This window comes from Aythya marila (genome assembly GCF_965140915.1).
Source record: "Aythya marila genome assembly, chromosome: 7".
Taxonomy (NCBI): Eukaryota; Metazoa; Chordata; class Aves; order Anseriformes; family Anatidae; genus Aythya; species Aythya marila.
The window spans coordinates 21,382,909-21,406,966 of NC_139048.1; the positions used below are offsets into that span (position 1 = coordinate 21,382,909).

At 43.2% G+C, this 24,058-nt stretch overlaps 1 protein-coding gene across 1 annotated transcript; it reads left to right on the plus strand.

Moving 5' to 3' along the window:
- The first annotated feature begins 572 nt into the window (after positions 1 to 572).
- Positions 573 to 22,733, plus strand: LOC309879910 (neurotrypsin-like). Its single transcript, XM_082764254.1, has 15 exons — positions 573 to 3,440; positions 5,540 to 5,585; positions 6,906 to 7,142; positions 7,990 to 8,113; positions 8,852 to 9,027; positions 9,557 to 9,704; positions 10,523 to 10,701; positions 10,972 to 11,113; positions 11,748 to 11,950; positions 12,968 to 13,109; positions 13,381 to 13,586; positions 14,142 to 14,220; positions 14,456 to 14,578; positions 15,101 to 15,381; positions 17,138 to 22,733. The coding sequence occupies exons 1-15, from the start codon at positions 3,369 to 3,371 to the stop codon at positions 17,446 to 17,448; spliced, it is 2,469 nt and encodes an 822-aa protein (XP_082620380.1). The 5' UTR covers positions 573 to 3,368; the 3' UTR covers positions 17,449 to 22,733.
- The last annotated feature ends 1,325 nt before the right edge of the window (positions 22,734 to 24,058 follow it).

A 24,058-nucleotide genomic window follows, 5' to 3' on the forward strand; every position in this document is an offset into this window, starting at 1 on the left:
GGTCAGAATAAGATTTACATTTCTATATTTTAAAAATATTTTTCTTTCTCCATTTGCACCTTAGTTATCAGTTAGAAACACTCATTGTGCTTTTGTAATTAGTCTGCAAACAAAGCTGAGAAGGATTAACAATTTCTACTGGCTACCAACAAGAATTCAGTAGATGCACAAGAGAATAGCTGATAGCAGCTCTGTATAAGTGACATTTTCACTCAAATAATCACTTGAGAAAGCAAAGAACCACCTCTGTTGAGGGATGTGCACTTCCATCAGTTTCTAATCCTTAATTATGTTCACCCTGTGTTCTCCGCTGAGGACATGCAGCTATGAGACTAGCAAAAGAACTAAGACCCAGTTCCTGGCGCCAAGTCAGTCTTGTCAGTGACTTGGACCTTTTCTTATTCCTAATGTGGCAAGCAAAATTACTTTCTTCTTCGCTTAGAGAGATTAAGATATACCTTTAATGGGAAGACTTGGTCTTCAGCTGGGTTTTATGAATAGTAGTCCTGCCAGTTCAGGAGTAATAGGTTTAATTCCTGAGATGTAAATTTGTTTTAGAAGGCAGGTTTTTTGTTTTTTTTTTTTTTTGGATTTGGAAGGGTCTATATGGAATAATCTGGAAAACAAAACAAACAAAAAAGACAGGCTGTTGGGAATTGTAGACTGTTACTATAGAATATGCTTATATCAGGGTGAGAAGGTGATTCATGTTAAATAGTGGACTTAGGTAATCACAGCTACTTCAAACTTGCACTTACGGGAAAGTTCTAAATAAGTAATGTATCTAGAGGTGAAGTAAAGCTTATTTAAAGTGCCATAGTTACATTGGTATGATCTCCTTCTTGGTCAGTCATAGACACAGACAAGGCTAATTTAGTTTGTGGTGTCTTGGAAATTGTTAAAGCTAAGAGAGTCCAGAGAAAACTGATGCCAGTGTAACTAGATGTAAAATTGTGGTCACTTAAATAGCAAAACCCTTCTGTGTAGGCAAATCTTTTGATGTTGTTTGACTCATAGCAGAGTATTAGCAAATAAGGGAAGGAAGAAGAGATGCATAGCCATGAGAAGCTCTTTTTGTATCTGAAATCCATCTCAAGGAAATGTCATTACAAGTGCAAGAAAACCAGGGGGAGGTCTCTGCAAGAAGGAAATAGTTCTGAAAGAGGACCCGCCATAGAGGAGACTACTGCAAAGACCAGTGTATCTTGGCATGGTTTGTTGTTCATCAGGAAGCTGAATAACAAACTTGGGCTTCTCTTGCTTTTGGTGCACTGGTCTGTATTTTCCTTTTGAGTAAATCACTTCAAAATATCTAGAGAAGCCTTTACTTAAGAGGGAAGCAAGCTACTGTGAGAGAAATCCAGTACAGGCTTTTGCTGTAGGTTCTAAACTCAATTAGTACATGTCAGATAGAGGTTGAATGCATCTGTTCCTTTCCAGTTCTAAAGGGTTAAATAGTTGAGCATCATCTTGGGAGTTTTGAAGTGGCATCAACAACCTCTAAACTCCTGGCTAAGCAGTGGAGTTCTTTAAGTGCTGGTGGATTTTCTGTTATTGTTTGTCGTACATCCTTTCCTCGTGTTTTCACTGGAGTAAGTGGTTCTAAAATTCCAACACATTCTCATCTTTGCTTTTTGTTTTGCTCCTTTTTACAAATGCTGCTTGAGAGTTACAGAATGCTATAGCATCTAAGCTATTTCTATCTTCTGTTGACCTGATCATCTGCCTCCTGAGCTACGAGGATCATAGGATATAGGAGATTTGCTTCTAATTAACTGAGTGTAATTCTTGGCCAAATCCACCGTGTCCAGAATGCGCTGTGGTACAAAACCACTCAAGAAACTGCTCCCTCCTACCACTCACTCAGTCCTCCTGTAAAAGATCCAGCTGTAGTGGAATTTCATTGCATTTGATGAGTGACTAAAGATGAGGCAACACAAAACTGTCATGTGAAGTGAGTAATGGGCAATAAGTGGGAAAAGAAAAAAAGAGGCTTTTCATCAAGCCAATGGATTTGTATCAGCCTGTTTCTTGTTTTTATGCTGAAGGTGTCTTTGGAAATGCTTCTCCACAGGTTTGGCCAGAAGTGAGCTCATTTCTTAAGGTGACCTTTGTGGTTTATGCTGCAGAACACTAAGAGTTAATCCCTCCATAATCAGAATATAAATGTAGGAAATGTTCATTAGACTGAGCTGAGGAGCAGCATGGGGAGCATGTTAAAAAAAATATATAAATCAAAAATTGAACAGCTTCAAATTGAGCATTAGCCTTCTTAGATTTAATAATGTTTAATACTTCTGTTATAGCCTTTAGCTCCAATTTATATGAAGGAGCAGTAAGCTGGGAAAAATAAGATTATTCGTAGCAATAAAATAATGATCAATCCTCTAGAAATCACCCTAGCCGATCAAATAAAAAATCATGTTACAGTCCAAGGTCAAGAAGACACTTGATGAAAAAGATCTCTGGAGGCAATACCCTTAATGACAAGATGCAGAGCTGAAAAGTGGGAATGCATCCTAGAGAGGGCTGTGACACTTGTTTTTTTTTCTCCTGGGGAAATCTGGAAGCTTCTTAAAATGATTTTCTGGGACCCGTTTACCTGTGTTCAAGCTTGAGGAAAGTCTGACCTCAGGAAGCTGCAAGCAGCTAATCAAGGAGGCAGCGGAGGGGGGATAAAGTCCAGATTCCTTCCAACAAGTATAATCTCTGGCAAATGTGCGTGTACAAGCTGTTTCCTTTTTCAGTTTCGCTGCTGGAGCTGTTGCAGGAGGAAGCCCCAGATCCCTGCTGCTGCTGCAGCCTTTGTGCTTACGGGAGGGAAGGAAGAGTCAGCTGTGGAAAGAAGGAATTTCAGGAGAAGAGAGAGCGGCTGGGCAGACAGCAGTGGAGAGGCGGAGGCTGGCACTCGGGAGAAATGCGTACCCACAGCAAAACGAGAGGCTGGGACAGCGAGCGAAAGGGAGGGGACAGCTGAGGTGCGGGAGCAAGCTGAGGGCTGTGCCCTACCCGTCTGCGCTTGCCTCCTGCTGTTTTTAAAGGTGATAGAGAAATTCTGGGGCATGTTCTCCTCCCTTATTTCTCTCCCTTCCTTTTCCCTTTCTGAGAAGAGTCAAGCAGAAGAGATGGGGAGAGGAAGAGGACAGTGAAATTTTAAGATGCTCTTGGGAACTTTGATTCCTTCCCTTCCATCCCTTTCCCCACGCAGAAATGAAAGAGGCATCCCACTACCTCCGATGTGTAGCAGCTAGTGCCCTGCACCTGGGGAAACTGAGCTGGAGAGCAAGAAGAGGAGGCAGCAGCTGAGCCCAGCGGCAAAATGAGACTGTGAAGCTTGAAAGAGCTTCTGCCCACTTTGAACAGGAAGGATGAAGATCCCCAAAGTACTCACGCTCTTGGTAGAGCTCTTGAGTCTGTTATCCTGTCTCAGAAGCAGGGAGGTAAGAAATTATTGTTCTATCTGCTTGTAAAAAGTCACATGGCTTTTTTTTTTTTTAATATCATCACTGTGAGTGGATCATGTTCTCACTGAATATGTTTTCTCAAGTATCTAGGCAGCTGTGGTCTCTGGGAAGTGTTGAGGATTTGGGGAGGGATTTATTTCATTTTGCATATGAAATTCAGGAAAGGAAACTAAGCAGATGCACAAGGGCTTGCAGATGCTTTGGCTCAGGTTCCCCACGTTACTCAAGCACTGCAGTGACCCTGGCAGGAAGGATCCTGTGTTTCTGTTCTTCACTGATGGACTGATTATCCCTATTGCTATTGTGGACTGATGATCTATAGCCACCCAGACCTGGGGCAGTGACTGCAGCACAGGTTGCATGCACTAAAATTTGGTGATGATGACTACTGAGGGATTTTGGAAACTGCTACAGAAACTGGCAACTAGTTTTTCATTAAAAGAGAAGCATATTACTTGGAATGCGGTTCTTTCGTTTACGGTCAGTCTCCAGGAAGAGGATGTTTGGCCGTTCATATAGGCAGTTATTAATCCCTCTGTCTCTTGCAGGCTTGCATGTGTGTACGAGTGTGCACTAGAAGCAGGACGTCAGGGTACCTGGATTATGCCTCAATCACCTGTCTTGTGTGTGATCTTGGACAGTCACAAAAGCATAGTTTAGCTCACTTTCCTCTCTTTACAGAGAGCTTTGAGATTCTCAGATGAATCCTTCAGCATTGCTGTCTTATAGAACATAATGGGGGTTCAGAATAGCTGGATACGTGAAGACAGATGGATTTTTGGCTGAATAGGGTTTTGACAGTTAATTACTGTTTTATCTGTGCATCCCCTCGCGTGTATGCACCTGAGGTCTGATGTGCAGTTCCTGAACTGTGTCAGGAATTCATTTTCAATATGCAGTGTCACGTTCTGAGTTCTGGAGGATGATGGTGAAGCTTGGCTGTGGTTCTCAACACCTGCTGGACCGTTACTCATAAGCTCGATCTGTAAATGAAATCAGCCATGAGGAGGTGTGTGCTGTCTGTTGGGACTGTCCTGGCTTACTCCAGAGGTGGATTTGGTTTAATTCCCAAAGTTTACTCTTACCCTTTTCCAAGGAGAAGTGAAGCTGAAAGAAGCAAAATTACTGCATTTTGAAGAAAAACAGAACTATTTGCAATAGCCAGTTTTCTTTACATGCACATCTCTGCTCTGTGAATTAGAAGTCTGTTCATAAGCAGCTGCATTTAGAAAAGAGTTAAACTACACAGAGCTAGCAGAAGCTCGTACAGTTTCTTCTTTTCACTCTGTGTCTGTGAAGATCCTGCACCTGCCTGCATACCATGTAATGGTGTTGAAGTGGAGATCCCTATCTCTCAACCAGCAGTCAAGTTATAATCACCCAAAACACTGCCTACAAGAGGAAATGCAGTTTTGGGGCTGGACAGGATGCTGGAATTCTTTGTTCCATGTTCTTTGTTTTTAGTTATAATACTACATTTGGATAATAATCCCATAGGACGTATCATACTTTGATGTAGTAAAAACAAAATCCTCAAAAAGCCATGTTGGATTTTCTTCTCTACATGCTTCCCACTCCATATATGGGTGTTTATTACTATTTTAACAGGGATTCCTGGGAGCATCATCCCATCAGGTAGATATATCTGTTTACTTGTGTGGTCATAGATGGCTTACCCTTTACATGGAGAGAGAATGTGTGGCTGTTCATTTTTTCTTACTGGTAACAATGATTTTCTTCCACCTTTTCTTTCCGTAGGCATCTCAGTCTGACTTCCAATTCTGTTTGCTCAGAGCATTGGGGCTGAAACCCTGGAAAGAGCAAGCAGAGCCCTGTAATGTAGTGCTTAGATCAAGGGTAAATCTCTGCAGGCCAGTAATTATTCATATTTTTTTTTTGTTAGTGGGCAGAGCTGTGATTGGGTTTGAAGAAGAGCAATAGGGAGAACAGGGAAGAGGCTGGTTACCAAGGTGTGTTTGCCTAAAGCAGCAAAAGGCCGAGCTGCTTTCAGAACATGCCCATGTTTATTTCATCGGATAATCATCTCTCTGCTTTTGCTCTGTTTCTTTTCCCAGGCTCTCTTGGAATCCCAGCCCAGCCAAAACCATTTGCAGAGTGCAGGTAAGAACAAGAAGTTATTAATTCAGTCATCAAGCAGACTCTTTTCTGCAGTGGTGAGCTGAGACTACAGGTACGATGAACCACTGCTATCTGGCTTCTTTGCTTTCTTTCCACCATTTCTTTTTTCCTGTGTAACTCAATGTCTGTTTATCTCTTTCACCAGTATGGTCAGACTTCTTTCTCTTCTTCATGACTAATACTCTTGCGATTCTCTTCCTTTACCATGTTCTTTTCCTTTCATCTGTTTTTCTGTTTAGTCTTTTCTGCATGCTTGCTCCTCCTAGTAAGTACTGTCCTGTCGTATGCCCCCCTTTTAGATTCCCAGTCAATCCAGAAGCACGTTGTGTTTTCCAGACAGCTAACTGGAACTTTCACTTTTGTACCTTGCAGCTAACGTTTAGCTGTCAGTTACCCCTGCTGTTTGCCTTACATGTCTTTACAGCAGAAGGATTTTCTGAAATCTTTTTTGTTTATTCAGTGAATATTCAGTGAATAGAACTACAACTGTTACCAACTTCTGAATTGTCTTTTCCAGTTTTGTGCACACTTAAAAAACACACCTTAACACACAATCTTATTCTGGTTTACCTATTTCTTATTTCAGGGTCATGAATGATGAATTTTCTTTTCTCTCTCTCTCTAGACCATATTTAATTATTTGTTGGGGTTTCTTTGCATAAGATAATTCATGTAGGCACTGGCCTAGAATACTGGCTTCTACACTCCCCACTGAAAGTGGTTCCCTTTCCCTTTCCATTCCTATAAGTTCAGACAAGCCAGGTTATATGTTAATATGTAGAAGGAACATACATACAGTGAAGTACAGTGCTATTTCCCACCTTCCCGTTTTATAGAAATGACAGATAATTTTAAACTCTTCTCAGTTGTAATCAGTTTAAACAGGCAGTAAATCTTTTGAAGAGCCTAGGATCAAACTTAAGAGTATCATACTCGGGTACCAAAGCAGGTAGAGGCAAAGAGTCAGCCAGGCTCATCTGCTGGCCCAGAGAAAGGGAATACCTCTACTGAAATAATCAGTAACGGGAACTATTTCAAATAGTCCATGTTTGGGCCCACTCTTATCATGTTTTAAAGGTCTATGCATTTTGTTTTTTGCAGATCAACTTGGGTTTTAGATAGCATGTATAAACATCCTTGTAGCAGCTGCCTTAAAGAGCAATATAACTGAAATCAAACACACTAGTAGTCAAGACTGTCGATACAAAACAGGTTCAGGAAATCAGCCAGTATGTCCAGTATTGTTTGTGCCTCCATGTGAGATGCCTTATGTTATGCTAACAGCTTCCTTTCTGTGCCCAGTGTCCAGCGTGTGTGGCGTCGGACCTCTTGGGTATTACAACGGCTCGCTGGCGGTCACTGAGGCTGGGGCAGAGTGCCTGAACTGGGCAGATTTCCCTGACTATGTGCAGCAGTACCCAGACCGTGGCTTAGGGGACCACAACCACTGCAGGAACCCAGAAGGGGGAACTACACCCTGGTGCTTCTACCGGCTTGCATCAGGGACTATCGGCTGGGCTAACTGTGACTGTAACCAGGGTAAGAGCTGCTTGGTATCTCTGCCAGAGCCTGGACTACACTGTCTCAAGGGGTTCAGGCCAGAAACGGGTGCTGCACAGACTTGCAAGTAGCAGATAAAATAATACCCTATGAAAGAAGCACAGTACACTAAGTGTCCCAAATTGTCAAATGAATTAGGACTAAAAACAAATCTGTGTGAGAGAAGAACATCTGTATATAGTATGGAATTGATTTAAGCTGCCATAATGCCTTGTATAAATGTTTTAATTCTCATATAAAGAGCCTTCTTTTTCTTATTGTTAACATACCATTTTGAAAGCAGTTGAAGTTATGTGGAAAACAACCTTCTCAAACTCCTTAAGTGTCCATATCTGAGCTCTCCTCATATAATTGCAGCAGTTCAAATAAAACAAGGACAAATATTCTGTGGATAGGTTTGTAAATCTTCTGCAGCAAGGTGGGTCCTAGACTTACTATAAAAGTCCTGGCTGTGCCAATACAAGGACTGCTGCTTATCTTGAGGCATGCGGAGGAGCTGAGCTCTCTCTATACACCAACTCACGAGCAACACTTCCATTTGTCCTCCTGTTTTCTGATGCTCCTTCTTTTAACTGCATTTTGCAGAACAGATAATAAATGAAATAGCAAAGTCTCTTCCCTCACCTGAGTAAGTGCTTTCAAATTTGGCTTAGTTAAAGTGAAGGATGCAGGTGTAGGTGTGCTGTGTGCCCGTGTTGAGGTGCCACTTTCTGCACATACAGATCATTTCAGTAACAGCACTCCAAAACAAGGATGAGAGAAGTCAGGTTTAGCTCAGCCCAACTACACCCAAGTCCAAACCTTTTTTTTTTTTTTTTTTTTGAAGGTGCTGTGCGGTTGGCTGAAGATAGTAGTGTGGAGCTCTACTTTGGTGGACTCTGGGGCACCATCTGTGCTGACCACTGGACGGACTGGGATGCCAGTGTTGTCTGCAGGCAACTAGGTCTCAGGTGAGAGCCTCATTATGGTTGCAAGTGTTACATGCACATACAGTCTCTGAGAGAACAACCTCTTTGGTTACTGTTCTTCTGGCATAATACGTTGGCTGGGAGAGAAGTTTGTTTTGTGGGCTGATTGCCCGCTTACCAGGGTCCTTTACCAGATTTTCTTTATTCTTTTTTTTTTTTTTCACATGATTTTGCCCAACCCCAATCAGCATTTGCAAGAACTTTTTAAAACAGCAGTTTCTGAAACTTTGTGTTTGAGTCTGTGATGAGTGACCATATTCCCTTTTTAGTATTAACAGCTGGAATTACTGTACTGATCTATTAGAGATTTTGAGACTATGAACCTTCTCAGGGAATCTCTTATTTGGACTTATTCAAACTTCCAAACAACAAGGAGATGAGACTAACAGAGAAAGAAAAAGTTTATTCAGATATTTAGATGTGCTGACATGTTACAATCTGTTGACAGGTTGTTTCATTCATTCACTCTCAAATGAGGGTGCCGTTTCTGAGTTCAACTCCACTGCTGTCAGTGGGAAGACAGAATGGATTACATGGGAAGGGAGAGGGGGAGTTGCTTTGGGCTTGTTTGAATTTTTCCACCGAACTGAAAATTGACGTTCCATTATGCACTCCCAGTCAACTGGGCTCACTAGATGTGAAATGCCACAGCTGGGCTGGAAAACAATGTGACTTAAGCAATATAAGTGTTTCATCATCCTGTTGCATTCTCCATTCCAGTGAGATTGGCACAGCTGGAAAGAAGAGTCATCCTGGACTGTGGCCTATTCCTCTGCACCTGCAGTCAGCAAACTGCCATGGGGATGAGAAAGCCCTGCTGCAATGTGGCTATCAGGAAGCTGTGTCAGGAACTTGTAAACAGGGAAGCGCCATGGCAATGTGTGTCCCTCCAGAAGGTAAATCTCCAGGGGAGGTTCATTACCTGTTTCTTGTATGTATGTTACCTGAAATCCACTGTTACTGATCAGTTGCTAAATCTGAGGTCAGGAAGCTGTGGAGAGCAAATCATTGGAGCATGTTCTACTTTCACCTGCTGTGCAGATTATTTCCTTACAGTGGAAAATGATCTCTCTCTTCTCAATCCCAAATACTCAAAGTGGGCACACTTCTAAAATCATTGCAAGGTAGCAGTTGCTTATGAGCACATCCCCTCTTATTAATTTTTTTTTTTTTTTTTTTTTTTTTTTCCAGATAGCAAAGTCCTTGTCACTGTAGGAGCCAGTTAAAGAGCTATCTGTGGATCTCATGCTGTGGCATGCAGTCATGGATGCTTCTGGGGGGTTTGGAGGGGAGGATATGGTAGGATGGGATGAGAGCATCCTAACAGATCCTCTGGCTTGTGAATAGTTCTACACCCTCAACTGCTGGATGTGCTTTGTCTCTGTCTTGCTCTGCTTTGATCTCTTTTTCTTTTTTGCAACACAGGTGTAGGTGTCCCATTGCGTTTAGTTGGGGGAAAGGAGAGCTTTGAAGGGCGAGTGGAGGTTTACCATGATGGCAAGTGGGGTACCATCTGTGATGACCAGTGGGATGACCGGGATGCTGAAGTGGTTTGTAGGCAGCTTGGACTCAGGTAATTTCCCTGCTGTTCATCACAGAGTGATAACAGAAGTAGCAGAAGTAGTTTGAATAAAGAATGTGAGAGCATCTCCTTTCACTATAGTACCAGCCCTTTCTATGGAAAGGGTACAAAACCTCAGTCATCCTATAAAGGGTTTTTGTACTTAATTCAGTATAAAATCAGTCTGTTTTGTGGGTTTATGCTGTATAAAAGAGTTGGTGTATTCCTGTCCAAGGCTTCTTTGTGTTGATTCCTGTTCCTTAGTTTTACATACATGTCCTAATGCATATCTTCTTGGCCTCATTGATAACTTGTCATGGTGATTTCCATAGGTGAACTGCAGTCATTAGTTTAAATTTAAATACCTTCAGTTTGAGTGACTGCCCCTATCCTTTTCAGTCAGGGAAAGCAAAAGAACACCTCATTCTCTGTGCCATCCAGCATTTAACATGGGAGCTGTTGTATACTGAGCAATCTTGAAAACCAAATTGGCGCAGGATTGTTTAAAAATAGTTAAGTCAAATTTGAAATCCTTCCAACTTGGAGAGTTTTGCCTGTCATTGAGATTGAGGCATTGTTGTCCTCAGAATTTCTCAAGTATCTGAACCATTCTTGTTACGGACACGTTTTTTTATGTATTGGGGGGTCTCATTACAAGACTTTCCATCAAGGCATTTTGGTTAACAATTGGCAACACCACTGTGCCAGAAATACACGTTACTTGTGGAAGGATGTCAGTCTAGTGTCAGAGAGTCCTTGTGCAAGGCAGAATACAAGTGAACAAGACTGTGACCTTCCTTACTGAGCGTATGTGTGTATATCGTTTGCAGTGGGAACCCAAAAGCCTTGTCATGGGCTCACTTTGGGCAGGGATCTGGCCCAATCCTGCTGGATGAAGTGGAGTGCTCAGGCAATGAACTCTCACTTGACCAGTGCAAGAAAAGTGACTGGGGACAACAAAACTGTGACCACATTGAAGATGCTGGGGTCTCCTGTGACCCTTTCACAGGTACATACCTACAGCTCTGTGCCATCCAGATGCAGCCTTACTGCCATATTACACAGGTGGAAATGAATCAGAGCCAGCCTAGGTGGTGTTCTCATTGCTTTCCACAGGTGGCATGGAAAGGCTGAGGGATGTCTGTTTTTTGAGTACCCACAACTGTCTGCACCTTTTGGTTTCTTCCTCTTGTGGGCTGTAGAGGGTTTTCAGAAGTGGGGTTCAGCCTATTTTTCTCCCTTACTGAGCTCTGGTCTGTTGTTCTCCCACCCCTTGCAGAGGGCACTGTCAGGCTGGCTGGTGGTCGCAGCTCCAGCGAAGGCAGGGTGGAAGTTTATTACAACGGAGACTGGGGCACAGTGTGTGATGACGGCTGGACAGACCTTGGTGCCCAGGTGGTCTGCAGGCAGCTGGGCTTCAGGTAGGACCAAGTGTTTGTAGTATCTGTGCTTCCTAATTTCAAGGATTAGATTCCATGTCTCTTTAATGGGTTTGGCTAGACATTACTTCCTTGAATTCTGTCTTTGGTGGAAGGATTATTACCGTTATGCAATTTTACTCAGGAAAAATTATTAGGTGTCCACGTACTTTCCCAGGAAAAAGATATCTTTGTTACCTCTTGTTTTGACCTGTTTTGAAAGCAGATAACAGGCTTGATACTGTTTTATGGCTCCTTAAATTTCTAGATATATCAGCTCAGCACTCCCAGCCTGTCTACTCTGTCAGCTAAACTTTATTACCCATTTGCTCTGTGGCTAAACTGTACCAACTGCTTCAGTGCTTGAATGAAGACCATCAGGACAAAAAAGTGTAGTGTTAAGGATTTTCTTAATGGCCTGATTGGGCCTTCCTGAAAGCTGATGTTGGTGAGATGTGCAAGCTGCTTGGCTGCCAGCTGGTGTGTCACTGAGTAGCTTAGGTAGGGAGGGCACCAATACCAGAGCTGACGTCTGCAGGGGAGTTGCCTGGCTTCCCTTTGGGTCTGACCTTGGGCCCCTCTGTGGGATTAGCTAGTTGTAATGAATCTGATGTCGTGTTCTGTTTCTTTCCTCTAGTGGTCCTGCTTCCCTGGCCTCTGAAGGGGACTACGCTGCTGGCCAAGGCTTGATCTTGCTGGATGATGTGGCTTGTGTGGGGACAGAGCTCTCCCTCCTGGACTGTCCCCATAGCAACTGGGGGCAGCACGACTGCTCGCATGCTGAGGACGTGGGGGTCCGCTGCTCCCCTGAGAGCAACACAGTCGCTGATGGCAGCCTGGGTAACTTGTCTTGCGTCTTGCTCTGGGCAGTGAGAAAGTATCTCATGCTGGTTTGTTCCTTTGGAAACTCTGGCAGATATGGGACTTTTCCCTGTGCGGGCTCAATGAGAAGACAGCTTTCTGAGAAGGATTCATAGGAATGAGCCCTGGCTGTTCGGGGGCAGAGCCACAGAGCTGTGGCTCTGCTACCAGATGTACAGCCAGACCTGTAGAGAAATGGAAACTGGAGAGAATTATGTTGGCAGCCTCTAATACAAACCTGAGAAACTGAGGGATGGTGGCTGCCTTCCTGTGCCGTTGCTCCCTGATGAAATGCCTCAGCCCCATGTCTATGGAAACATGGGAACCCTTTGACTAGACACATCAGGCAACTGATGTAGTTACACTAGTGTCACACCTTGTCAAGGCAAGAGGACTTCAGATGTTAGGGGCTGTTGTGTGGTTACTGACACTCTCTTCTTTGGATGGTACCCTCTTAATTCAAATTGGAAATGTATCTTAAGTTAGCAACTTACTTTTTGTTTATATGAGGCCTGATAGACTTTGCTTTCTCTATTGCAGGAGACTTTGCAATTTGTCAGCTGTTTTTCATTGAAATATGTGGCATCTAATTTTTTGTTATTGTTTTTCCTGGACATAGAACTCCTTTTCTTGCCTAGAATAATGCAGTAGTTTTATCAGTTAATGGATTTATTTCCAAGGCATGTTTAAGCTTGTCCATTCTTGCCTAAGCACTTAATACCTTTCCTTCTGTTCTTGTTCTCGTCTTTACTCAGCTTTCAGAATATGAATTACAGAGTGTATTAAATAAATTAATATGCATGCAGTCTACCGATTTAGCAAGAAGTTGAAATGAGGGATATAGTTTTCATATATGGTCTCCACCCTCCAACACCACCCTTTTTTTTAAGCTTACTGATCTCTAGGGTTTGTTTTTTTCCTGTAGAACCCAAGTTCTAGACACCTCGTGTCCTTTGGTATTTTTGGTTGCAGCAACCCTTGTGTTTTCTCTTGCAGGGCCTCCTGTGCGGCTAGTGGATGGAGAAAGCACCAAGGAGGGACGGGTTGAAGTATTTGTGAATGGGCAGTGGGGCAGCGTCTGTGATGATGGCTGGACAGACAGAGATGCTGCAGTAGTTTGCAGGCAACTTGGTTTCACGTAAGAGATCTGATACATACATCTTACAGATAGAAATAACTCTTGGGGGGAATGGTGTCTTTCTGGGCCTGTTGCCGAGAGCTTCATTTCTTAGTTCTGGCAGAGCTGTATCTGCTTGAGGGATTAGAATCCTATTCTCATGCTGCCTTCAGCAGGTACTGGGCTACTGTCTGTGTATGGAGTGATCTACAAACATCATTTCTCTTAAAACGTGCTGAGTTTCACCTGCCTCCTGCTTATTGCAGGTTAGCCACCCTCTCTCTCATTGCAGTGGTACAGCAAAAGCCAGGGCAATGGCTTATTTTGGTGAAGGCCAAGGGCCCATCCATCTGAACAATGTAGAATGCAGTGGCATGGAGCACACCCTGGGGCAGTGTGGCAGGCCTGACACTGGGATTCACGGCTGCTGGCACAGTGAAGATGCTGGTGTGATCTGTGACTATGTGGAAGAGAAGGTCCAAGATATGAGGAGAACAGGTGATATGCCCATTTTTTCTACAGAGAAGTCTGGAGCTTGAGCTGTAGGATCTGTGGATGCTTTTGTACTGCAGTTTTTCTCTTTTTTTTTTTTTTTTTGCTGAAGCTTTAGCTACAAAATAAGCGTATAGTCTCTTGTACCTCCTACTCTTTTTTTTGTTGTCTCTTCTCAGGAGCACAGGGTGCTCCAGCCTAGTCTCAGGAGCTCCACCTGTGTCAGGTCTTTGGCCCTTCAGAACTCCCCTTGAGCTACGTCATTACACCCTTCTTAGAGCAGTAACTATGAGCAAACTTCAGGTTTTAGAGCACTGAGGAAATAGCTGTAGATGTCCCATTCCTGGCATAGGACTACAAATACTGGAGGTAAACACCTCCACTAAAACTGAGGAAAGCTTTGGGAACAATTCTGTAAATTCCTTTGCACAGCACAATGCAGACAGCTACCAGGAAGATTAATGCCCTCAGGGAAGGAGAATGATGTCTTGGCTCTTTGACAGCAGTTGTTGATATTTAAGCTGAAGATATCTACCCAGCTGTTCTGACTTTGCTGTGCAGGTCCAGAGTCTGGTGTGTGTGGCATGCGCCTGCTTCACCGTCGCAAGAAAAGGATCATAGGTGGAAACAAGGCTCTCAGGTAATTGCTGAAAAAGCCAGAACTGGTTCCAGCTTCCTAAAGACTCTGGAAATAGCCTGGCAGATGGTGAATTTATTAAAACATTTTCCCTCATGACTTTTTGAACTTCATTTGTACCAATGGGCCCATCTAGAGGAGAATGCGTGCCAACTGAGCCCAGATAGGGCAGAGCAAATGGGAAAAGAAAACAGCTCCTGTGTATGTGATGCTTATTATTCTTCTGTTTCTTCTTCAGAGGTGGTTGGCCCTGGCAGGTCTCACTGCGGCTGAAAGGTTTTCATAGAGATACCCGACTGCTGTGTGGGGCAACACTGATCAGCAGCTGCTGGGTAGTGACTGCAGCCCACTGCTTCAAAAGGTGTGTCTGAGAGTGGGGAGCCCTGAGGGATTCTCAAAGACAAACAAGATAACCTCATATGAGGTTAACCTCCCAGTGCAGTGGAACTACATGGGAAAAGTTTCTAAACCAAAACCTTCAGGTTATGTTATGTGTGATCTTGGAGCTCTTACAGCGATGCCTCATGATAGGCTTGCTTTATCCCTCACTGCTTACACCTGCCTTCTTAACTTCAAGGTTTTACACCTAAAGGGAAACAACATTTTGTCATTCTTCCTGTGGTTTAAGGAACTGTGAAAAGATAAGACTATAAGCCTATTGCAACTGCTGTAGCCCTTTTTATGGAAAAAAATCTGGTGTGTGGTAGATAGTGATTGCAACAGCTGGCATTATCACATCAGCTAAAGAGATCCCACAGTTCTGAACCTGGCACTGCTTTATCAGTTTGTGAGGAGGTGGTTCAGTCTCAAAGCAATTGAGACTTGCATCAGTCTGTTTCTCTCTTGGTAGGAGTATCAAGGTCTTGCCTGTCTTTTTCTTTAGGTTTGGTGTTGATGTACGACGCTACCTGCTGCGGGTAGGCGATTACCACACAGGTGTGAAGGATGAGTTTGAGAGGGAGCTGCCTGTGGAGAGGATTGTCCTCCACAGGAACTACTGGGCCGGCAGCAATGATAATGACATTGCCCTGGTCCGAATGCGGGGCAGAGAAGGTCACTGTCTCTCCTTCAATCACCACGTTCTGCCTGTCTGCCTTCCTGATAGAAAAGAGAAGTCTGACATCAACAGGCAAGCCTGCATCATCTCTGGCTGGGGAGACACAGGTAAGTGACAGGGCTTTGAGGAGCAAGATGGATGAGGGATTCTGGACTGAGGAGTCTATATGCACTATTAATTTACGTCTGCCCAACCCAAGGCCAGGTTCTTAATGCTCCTGTTGGCTGTGTCAAGGAGCAGGAAATAAGGTGATTTTTGTGGCAGTGATCACTGTTTTCTGATTTTTGAAGCTGTCTTGGATCTGCCCATGGTGGAAGTTTTAGTAGCCATAGCATCCTTCTGAAGTTGTGGGAGAGGGCAATGCTGCCAACTGGTCATAGTACTCTCTTTCTCCCCCCTTTTACATGCATTTTTACCCACAGTAAAACCTTTAAACAACAACCTGTGCAGAGCTGGTGCACAAAGCCTGTCTACTGTTCAGGGAGGCCCTCGTGTTTCCATGACCTCCTGCTGTAGTAATGGGAGCTCAGCAATGGAAAGAATCTTTCTCAGACCACCTTATTTATAAAGAGCGTGTGCAGGGGGAGATACCTGAGACAGTGTTCTTCCTGTGCATTAGCTGACCTTTCTTGGAAGCCAGGTCACTGAATCTCCCCGGATGTTGCTCCAGGGACAGCTGGGCTCTTATGTTGGTTTCTGCACTAGGTTTGAGACAGCCTGTGCCTGCCATCTTGCGTTGCTATGATGCTTCCTAGGTAAAAGAAAGCAGGAAATATTCTAAAAAGTATTAATTACTAAATCCTTAACTCTCTCAATGCGATGTTTTAAAATGCGGGGCTCGGTGGTGTCCTTACATGGATGCATTCATCTAGAGACAGCTTTAAACACTAAACAAAGCTTTGTGACTGGCTGAGTAGTCCTTCCACATTTGGGGTTCATAGATGCAAAACACGGATTTAGGAAAGGAGGCCTTTCTAGGGCTGCTGTAACTGGAGAAAATCCATATGTTTAGAAGGACTTGCTGCCAAAAAGCAAATAGCCTCAGGGGCTTGTATGTTGATTTTGGCCTTACCCATCCTTTCCAGCTGTTTCTCTAGCTGTTACTCAAGTGTTTAACTGAGAATATACATTTGCCTTTGGAGTCATTTTGGGGTGGCTGGGAAGGATCAAGGAGCAACTTAGCCATGTGACTCCCTTAAGCTGTACTGGGACTTACTGGCTAGAATCCCTCCCACACACCAAACCCAGCTTTCCAAACGAGTCACCTACTACCTTGTGAACTTACAGTAAGTCTGTAAATTACTGTAAATCTTGGGCACAGAAAGTTTATACTATAATATAGCACATGATCCTTACGTTCTGACCAAGTCTGTGGTAATAAAGAGATCAGAGCAAATAGAGACAAGCCTGGCCAAAGATGAAGTAAGCTCCCTTTGAATAATATTTGGATGTCTCTGAAACATGTTCCAAAACTTCTCTGAGGAGTGAGCACATCACAAATGTTACTGCATTTATTCCCTTGTGAAAACACTGTCCTTGTTTTATAGAGGAGGAAATGGAGACTCAGAGAGGTGAAATAAATTACACAAGGTTCAAGTTATGTGTTGGCAAAAGCAGGAGTAAGACTCATCCTTTGATCTAACCTCTTCCCCATTTCTTTGATCTTACATTTCTTTTTTGTGGTCTGGCTTTGCAGTACTGTTTTCTGAAGTTCTGATGGTTCAGAGATGCTGAGTTTGGCCTATTTCTGTGCCACGTTCTTGACACGAAATGTACAAATATCTGGTTTTGTGCTGGGAACTGTTGCTCTTGGTTGCATCTTGTCTATGTGTGAATTGGTTTGGCTGATCTGTTCTGTTCCAGGGAAGTCCTATTCGAGAACACTACTGCAGGGGGTGGTGCCTCTTCTCCCCCGGGAAGATTGTGAGGCCCGCTATGGACAGAAGTTCACTAACCGCATGATTTGTGCTGGGAACCTCTCTGAAGATAAACGGGTGGACAGCTGCCAGGGTGACAGTGGAGGCCCACTCATGTGTCAGAAGTCAAATGGACGTTGGATCATTTTGGGAATCACTTCCTGGGGTTATGGCTGTGGTCGAAAGGATTCCCCTGGTGTGTACACAAAGGTCAGCAAATACGTACCCTGGATCAAGAAAGTGACCAAGCTAAAATGAAAATGTCTGAGCCCTAGGAACTTCAACGTACCATCCTTCTGCCCTGCAGCAGCTGAAGGCTGTGGCTTCTGGCCTGTGACTGGTGGAGGTTTATGTTGTCATTTGGACACTGGGAAAAGACTTTAATATAGAACTGGGAGAAAACCAGTTATGGATGATTCTTTCTTTGGTTTCCTTTTAGTCCCAAATATCTGAGCAGAGAAAGCAGGTGTACACTGGTAGGGCAAATAAGTCTGTGTTGCTCTGACCATCCAAGTCCTGTAAGGCAGTTGCAGTTACTCCTTTGCCCTGGCTCACAGAAAAGGCAGAATTGGAGATGCCTGTCTCAGTAAATCTATTACCCAATTTTTCTATGTTTAACATTTGAAAAACACTGAAAGGGGAGGTGAGATGCTCGGAGATGGCAACAGGCTCTGGCATAGTGGAAATCTTCAGATATTTTTTCATAAAGTGTCTCTCTTCAGTTGCAGGAATCAGATTTCACCTGAGCTGATCAACAGGCTCAGTTGGGTTCTTTTTCCTTCCTTGTTAGATCTCTAGGGGGAACCTTTTCACTTCTGAATAGCAGATCCTCTGCAACATGATTCCTTTAGTGTCTGTCCCTCCTAAGAGGTGCTTATCCCTCTAGTTGTAATCCTGTGCCACACATTTCTGGTTGTCAGATGCTATGGTTTTATTGCTGCTTTCTCAATATAGTGATTCTTTGGTGTTTGTTTGTTTGTTTTTCCATAAAGTAGTGTCTCCAGAAATCAGTTATTTGTGTGAGAGTAAATCTTCATTTTTAAGAGAGAACAGCTTTCTTGCCCTCATGATTACTGTGAATAATTTAAAAATGTGACCCCAAAAGGCTGAATAGACATGTTACTTTCCGTTAAATCCAAATGAAATGTTAATCTCAAACAGGTGTTGACACAATTTAACAGCATGGAAGGGACTTTCTCTTGGTACCTTAGTCATCATAGTTATTAACTGCCCTTTATTTGTGGTCTTAGTCTTTAACATCTTCGTGTTCACAGTTCTCCGGTGAAACATGGGAATACGCTGGGGTATAGATGCAGAACGAACACAAGGAGTGAGTAATTTGCTTGAGGTGTAAAACAGTAAGTGTGCTGCGAAGCAGCTTCCTGCTTTTCTGAAGTGTGTGCTATTCTTGCAACCTTTGGACTATGCTTCCTCTCTTCTCTCTGCACTATTTCTCTTCTCATTCCTCTCAGTGAAAGTAAACTGGCTTAAGAGTATGAGAGCAGTGCCATTAAGCTATAGTTTAGGCTCAGACCTTTCAGCCTGAACGGATAAAATACTGAGAGAAAGCAGGGGTTGTTGAATACTTCAATTTCTTCCTTCCCTCTTATCAAAACAAGTGAATAGTTTCCTACTCTTAGGTCTTCCTTACTTTTGGAAGCTAACTTACTGTTCTTGAGTGCGTAAAGAAATATACAAATAGAGGGGCTGAGTGTGTTAACAGCTGTGCAATGCACAACAGTGTGTTCTAGCTGTGTGGCCAAGCCAGAGAGAAGTCTTGTTCAGAAGCAGTGTTGCTGCATAACTGATCATCCAAACATGGCCTAATAAAATGGTATGGGACATGTGGAACTTGTGCCAAATGTGCATGTTTGGGGCTCCCTCGTGCACCGTGGTGTAGGCACTGACTGGGTCAGACACTGGCCTGCTGTCTGGGATGTGTGGACTCCAGGCACTGAGGTGTTCAGTACCTAGGGATTAGCAAGGCGAGAACGGAAGGCAGAGTGCAGCCTGTGGATTAGCTGTGTCATCTCACAGGACGAGTGGTGACGGCGTCCTAGAAATTGTCTTGGATTCAACTAGCAGTGATTGCCTAAAGTTTTAATCTGTCATCTCTAAAGCAGCTAATCTAAAGGTGCTGACCTGGTGAGGTATCTTATTTTTGTGTGTGAATGTTAAACTAAACAGTTGCATTTACTCTCTCCAGTAGATTACAAGGCAGTTGGGTTACAGCTGCTGCAATGGGCTGTTTAAATGTCCTGCTTGGAAACTTTACTTTAAAAAAGAATTGTAGGAATCTCTAAAACATGCAGTGTAAGAACCCCTGCAGATTGGCACTTGAGACTGATCTGATCTGTTGGTGCCTCTTCTCGTGGGGCTGAATGTCTGCAGTCGGCTTGTGCTGATAACCCTGTCTGAAGAGCTAGGATTGGTCCTTCAGTAGTGCCCTGCTTGGCTCCGTGCTGGCCAAGTTGTCCTACACCTGCTGGCAGAGAGTCCCTAAGAAATAAGCTGAAGACTGTTCCTTATCACCCAGGAATTAAAACACTAGGAGGACCGAGGACAGTTACGTTATGGACCTCTTGTCTTGCAGGGGCTTAAATCCCAAGTTTCATGCTGCAGTAGCAGTACCTGTTTGGGAACAGAGAGGGATTTGGCTTTAACTGTCAGCCTCCCAAACCAGAATGCTGCAGGTGCCTTGAGTGCTGTCACACCTCTAGTTTAACCTGGTTTGATCTTCCAGCTCATGCCTATAACCCAAAGAGGCATAGAAATATAGAAAGGATTGAACCTGTAAGGTTGTTTCCTTAAGCCCACTGGTTGCCATTCAGGAGTTATTAAAAATGACTGTGTAACGTGTATGAGACAGGCCTGGCAGTGTAACCTGAGATTCCCATGTTCCAGCCCAAAATATTTCTCTTGGATTTTGTCACCGTGAAAGCTGTGAGAATCATTGTAGCTAATGCTCTGTGAGTCCTGCAGGAGCCAGGAGGAGGGAAGGAAGTATCTTATCTCCATCTAATTTTGCACCTTACTTGTACTGTATGCAAGCCTGCAAATACTCTCCTCAGTTGTCCTGACCTGTTTCAGAACACCACTATCGCTCTTTGCGGCCCAAGCCAAACTCACGTACTTTGCCACTGGGTTTACTGGAATTGTCTGGTTGGATGAGCAGCGCCCAGCCACTCGGGCTTGTATTTTGTACCTAATGTTGCCCAGCAGCAGACATTTCAAAGGACAGTGTGTGTGCATTTGTACTGAGCAAGTTTTAACAGCCTTCTCTTTTGGGAAATTTTATGGCCCATCTAAGTTAATCACTTGCATTGCTATCACGATTAAAATAAAAGTACAAGTACTCAGCCTTCTAGGTATTGCACAAACACTGTGCACTATTTTTTTTTAAATTTTCCTAAATGTCAGAGTTCATCTCCCTAACTTTTAAAAAATTGTTTAATCTAACCAAATTTCATATTCCATATAAATGTTTAATCTCTTATTTAATCCAACTAAGCCTCGGTATTTTCTGGCAATGAGAACCAATATCATTTTATACTCTGTAGCACATTGTTTCTTTTTATAGTTCCAGAATAAATTGCCTTTTGTTTTCATTGAATCCCGTCTATCCATGTGTTCTCAGCTGTAAGTGGAAATAAGGGGCCTTGCTTTATATTGTCATCTTTTACTCTACAGATAGTTCCCTTCCTAAAACTGTGGCTTCTCTGTTTCTCTTCAATTCAAACTGTCCATCTATCTGATAAGATGCTAACTCTCTCTCCATGCCTTCTCTTTCTGCTGGTGTTTAAGCTTTGGTAGCCAGAACTGAATACAGTTTGAGAAAATAATCTGCTGATGATTTTCAGTACTGTTTTCTATAGTAGGCAATGCTGTAAGTGATTTCAGCACTGTATGTATATTACGTGTGTATACTGGAGATAACTTTAAACTTGCTGGTATAGTTTTGGTGGCAGCTACAATGGGGAGAAAACCAGCCAAGGTCAATTTACCCTGTGTCTCTGGCAGGTGCAGCAGCACCTCTAAGCTCAGAGCAGTTGCTGTAGGTATGGCTGTGGAGCATAATGCAGCTCTGGGCAGAGAACACCTGCCGATCTGTGTGGAGTGTTGCCCTGGCTGACATACCTGTAGGGCAGAGGCAGTCTGTCCTAGCAGCATTAGTCAGTGGGATGAGGCAGCGCTCCTAGGAGCTGACAGCTCAGTTACTCTTGCTGGCAACTGCACTGTGCCATGGGAACGCTGTGTGAAACAAGTTCCTGTAGCAGCGTGGTACACACTGGCTGTGTGAGAAAGACAGGTGACTAGGTGGTGTGTATGTTAAGTGTCGAAGGAGCAGCTATTAATGCTCCAGTTACCCCTCTTCCTAAGAGAATGCCCTGGTGCTCTGTGAAGGCTGACCCAGTGCTGGTGTTGCCCTGACCTGTAGTGCCTGCCTGGGTACCCTCGTCTGCCCTGTCTTGACACCAACCCAGGCTTTGGCCAGCTGAAGCTGGTTTAAAGATTTAACCTGTTTGTGCAGTTGAATGCTGTTCAGAGGATTTCTAGGAGTTGTTCTATGCTATAATTAATTAGGCAGCTGTTTATGAACCTGGACAGGATGTCAATTACTCTTGTAATCCTTGTACCTTTATAGCAGAGAATAGTAGATCAGTTCCTCAAAGGTATTAGCGGAGTGATTGGTTAGGAGATGGGAACATGGATATTTGCGTTCTCAGGGGTAGGAGAACTAGGCTTGCTTTTTGTCTATCTGCCTTCCTTTCTGAAACCAATATCCTGAAGTTGTGATGATCCATCAGCCACTTGAAGACAACTTTTTATGTGTATCTTCAACAATCAGAGGAAAGCTTTTGGCAGATGAACTGTATTTAAGTGATGCCATATTGATAGATTTGCTGGGAGTTTCTTGTACCTAGAGAATGTGGACACAGGAACAGAAGAGCCCCTGGTGGTTACCAGCTGGGGACAGCTCCCTGTGCAATGAGGCATTGTGATTTGGACCAATGTCTTGGGCTTTAATTATTCAAGAAAATGTTTAATTCCCTACATCAAGGAGGAACGCTCAGCCCACTCAGTCCTATTAAAACCCCTTTCTACTAACTGAGGACTGAGTACCTCTAAAATCAGGCTGTTGCCAAAACTGTCGAGTCCCTTGGATCAACACCAATGGCTCACGAGATATGTTAATAAATGGATTATACTGTGACTGTGTGGGGCTCTGTCTTATTTTTAATAAATGAACCTGTTCCAAGGGCATGTTTTAGTTTGTGGGTTTTTTGGTGTTGTTTTTTTTTTTTTTTTTCTCTTTCTTTTTCAGCACTGAATTATGCTAATTAACTATTAGTGTTAATGTTATTTTTGGAACAGTTTTAATATGTGTAAGAATGTTATAAAGTCAGTATCATATTAGCTACCATAAAAATTAAATGCAACAGCTCTTTGAATGCCATGTTTTATGGCCATTTGGAACAAGTGAAGGGTATCAGCAAAGCAATTAATTGCACTTAAAACTCAACACAGAGTTTTATGTATCAGCTTCATAATTCATTGCTATTGTTATCTTTACATACTAGTTTTGAACAAACTTGATCTTGTCTCCTTCCAGGGTAGGATTTGTGTATCACCACTTGAAGGAACAAAGCCAAACTTTGGAAAAGTGGAAGCAAAATGCAATTTGAATGAAACACTGATGCAAGAACACTGTTGTCCTCCCCCTGCAAAAGCTGAAATCTGTATTGTTGTGTAAAACGCCTGCTTTGAAAAGTAACTCACCGACTGCTGCAGTGACTTTCCCAAGTCATTACGATTAGACTGAGACTTGGTGTAGCAATGCCTGCAGACTCTAAGTATTATAGCGTATAATTTTTTGTGCATACCATCTTTAGCTTGCTGTTGGGAACCAGTAGGCACTCACTGAAGAGAGAGCTGTTTGTGGTTAACACCTCCCTTGCTTCATTTTGTACTTAGGGTTGTTGTACACCTACTTGTATTTACTCTCTTCCCTGTGAGAAGCTGAGAGCTCATGGCTGAGGTTTTGCAAGAATAGCTGGCGCATATCAGTGGTGAAGCAGAGTCGTGTGCATTTTAGACGGCCTTACAAACATCAGTGAGAGCTGTTTCACCAAGTAAGTTCCAAAGCACATAGTCACTGCTTGGAAAGAAACAATGTCAAAACCGAAGCTAAGGTTCCAAGTCTGTCAGGTCTCATAGTTTGTATTAAAGAGCTTGACTTTTGCCTTCAGGTTGTACAAAGGCTTGGGAGGAGGATACTCATTTCACATTGTCAGCTATAAGGTACTTTTGATTTCAAAAATAATGTAAGAAATCAGGAGAAAACAGGGCTTTAGTACATGCAGTTTTCTAACTAGGATAGCTACCATAGCTACCAGAGTTATTAAGGGAGGAAGACAAGAATTCAGGTTTTACCACTGACATTAAAATAATAATAAAAAAATCTTGAACACTAATTCCTCTTTCTAATGGAGGAAGATGGCATGCTGCTCAGGCAACCTTGGACTGCTGGGCTGGATGCTGTGCCACTCTTTAACAAACCTGGCATTTCCCTGGGGGGAATACCTAGCATTGGTAAGAGAATTGGATTTGCAATAGGATTGTGTTTGTGTGAAAGCGAAAAGAGGAAGCAGAGCTGGCAACATGGGTCTTTAAGTAGTGGATGATCCATCTAGAATCATTTATGTTTAGAAAAACCTTGAATTTAAGAGGTGCTGATGGGGACAGGAGTAGGACAGACAAATCCTAGCCATTTGGTGAAATTCTGATGCCACCACCTGATCTTCCTCTCCCCGCTTTTCAAATCCATCGCGTTGTGACAAAACCTAAAAGGCACCTTTATATTTAC

Coding starts and splice junctions, on each gene's coding strand:
- LOC309879910 (XM_082764254.1), top strand. CDS start 3,369: ATGAAGATCCCCAAAGTACTCACGCTCTTGGTAGAGCTCTTGAGTCTG. Junction 9,028..9,556: donor AATGTGTGTCCCTCCAGAAG/GTAAATCTCCAG, acceptor TTTGCAACACAG/GTGTAGGTGTCCCATTGCGT. Junction 15,382..17,137: donor CTCTGGCTGGGGAGACACAG/GTAAGTGACAGG, acceptor GTTCTGTTCCAG/GGAAGTCCTATTCGAGAACA.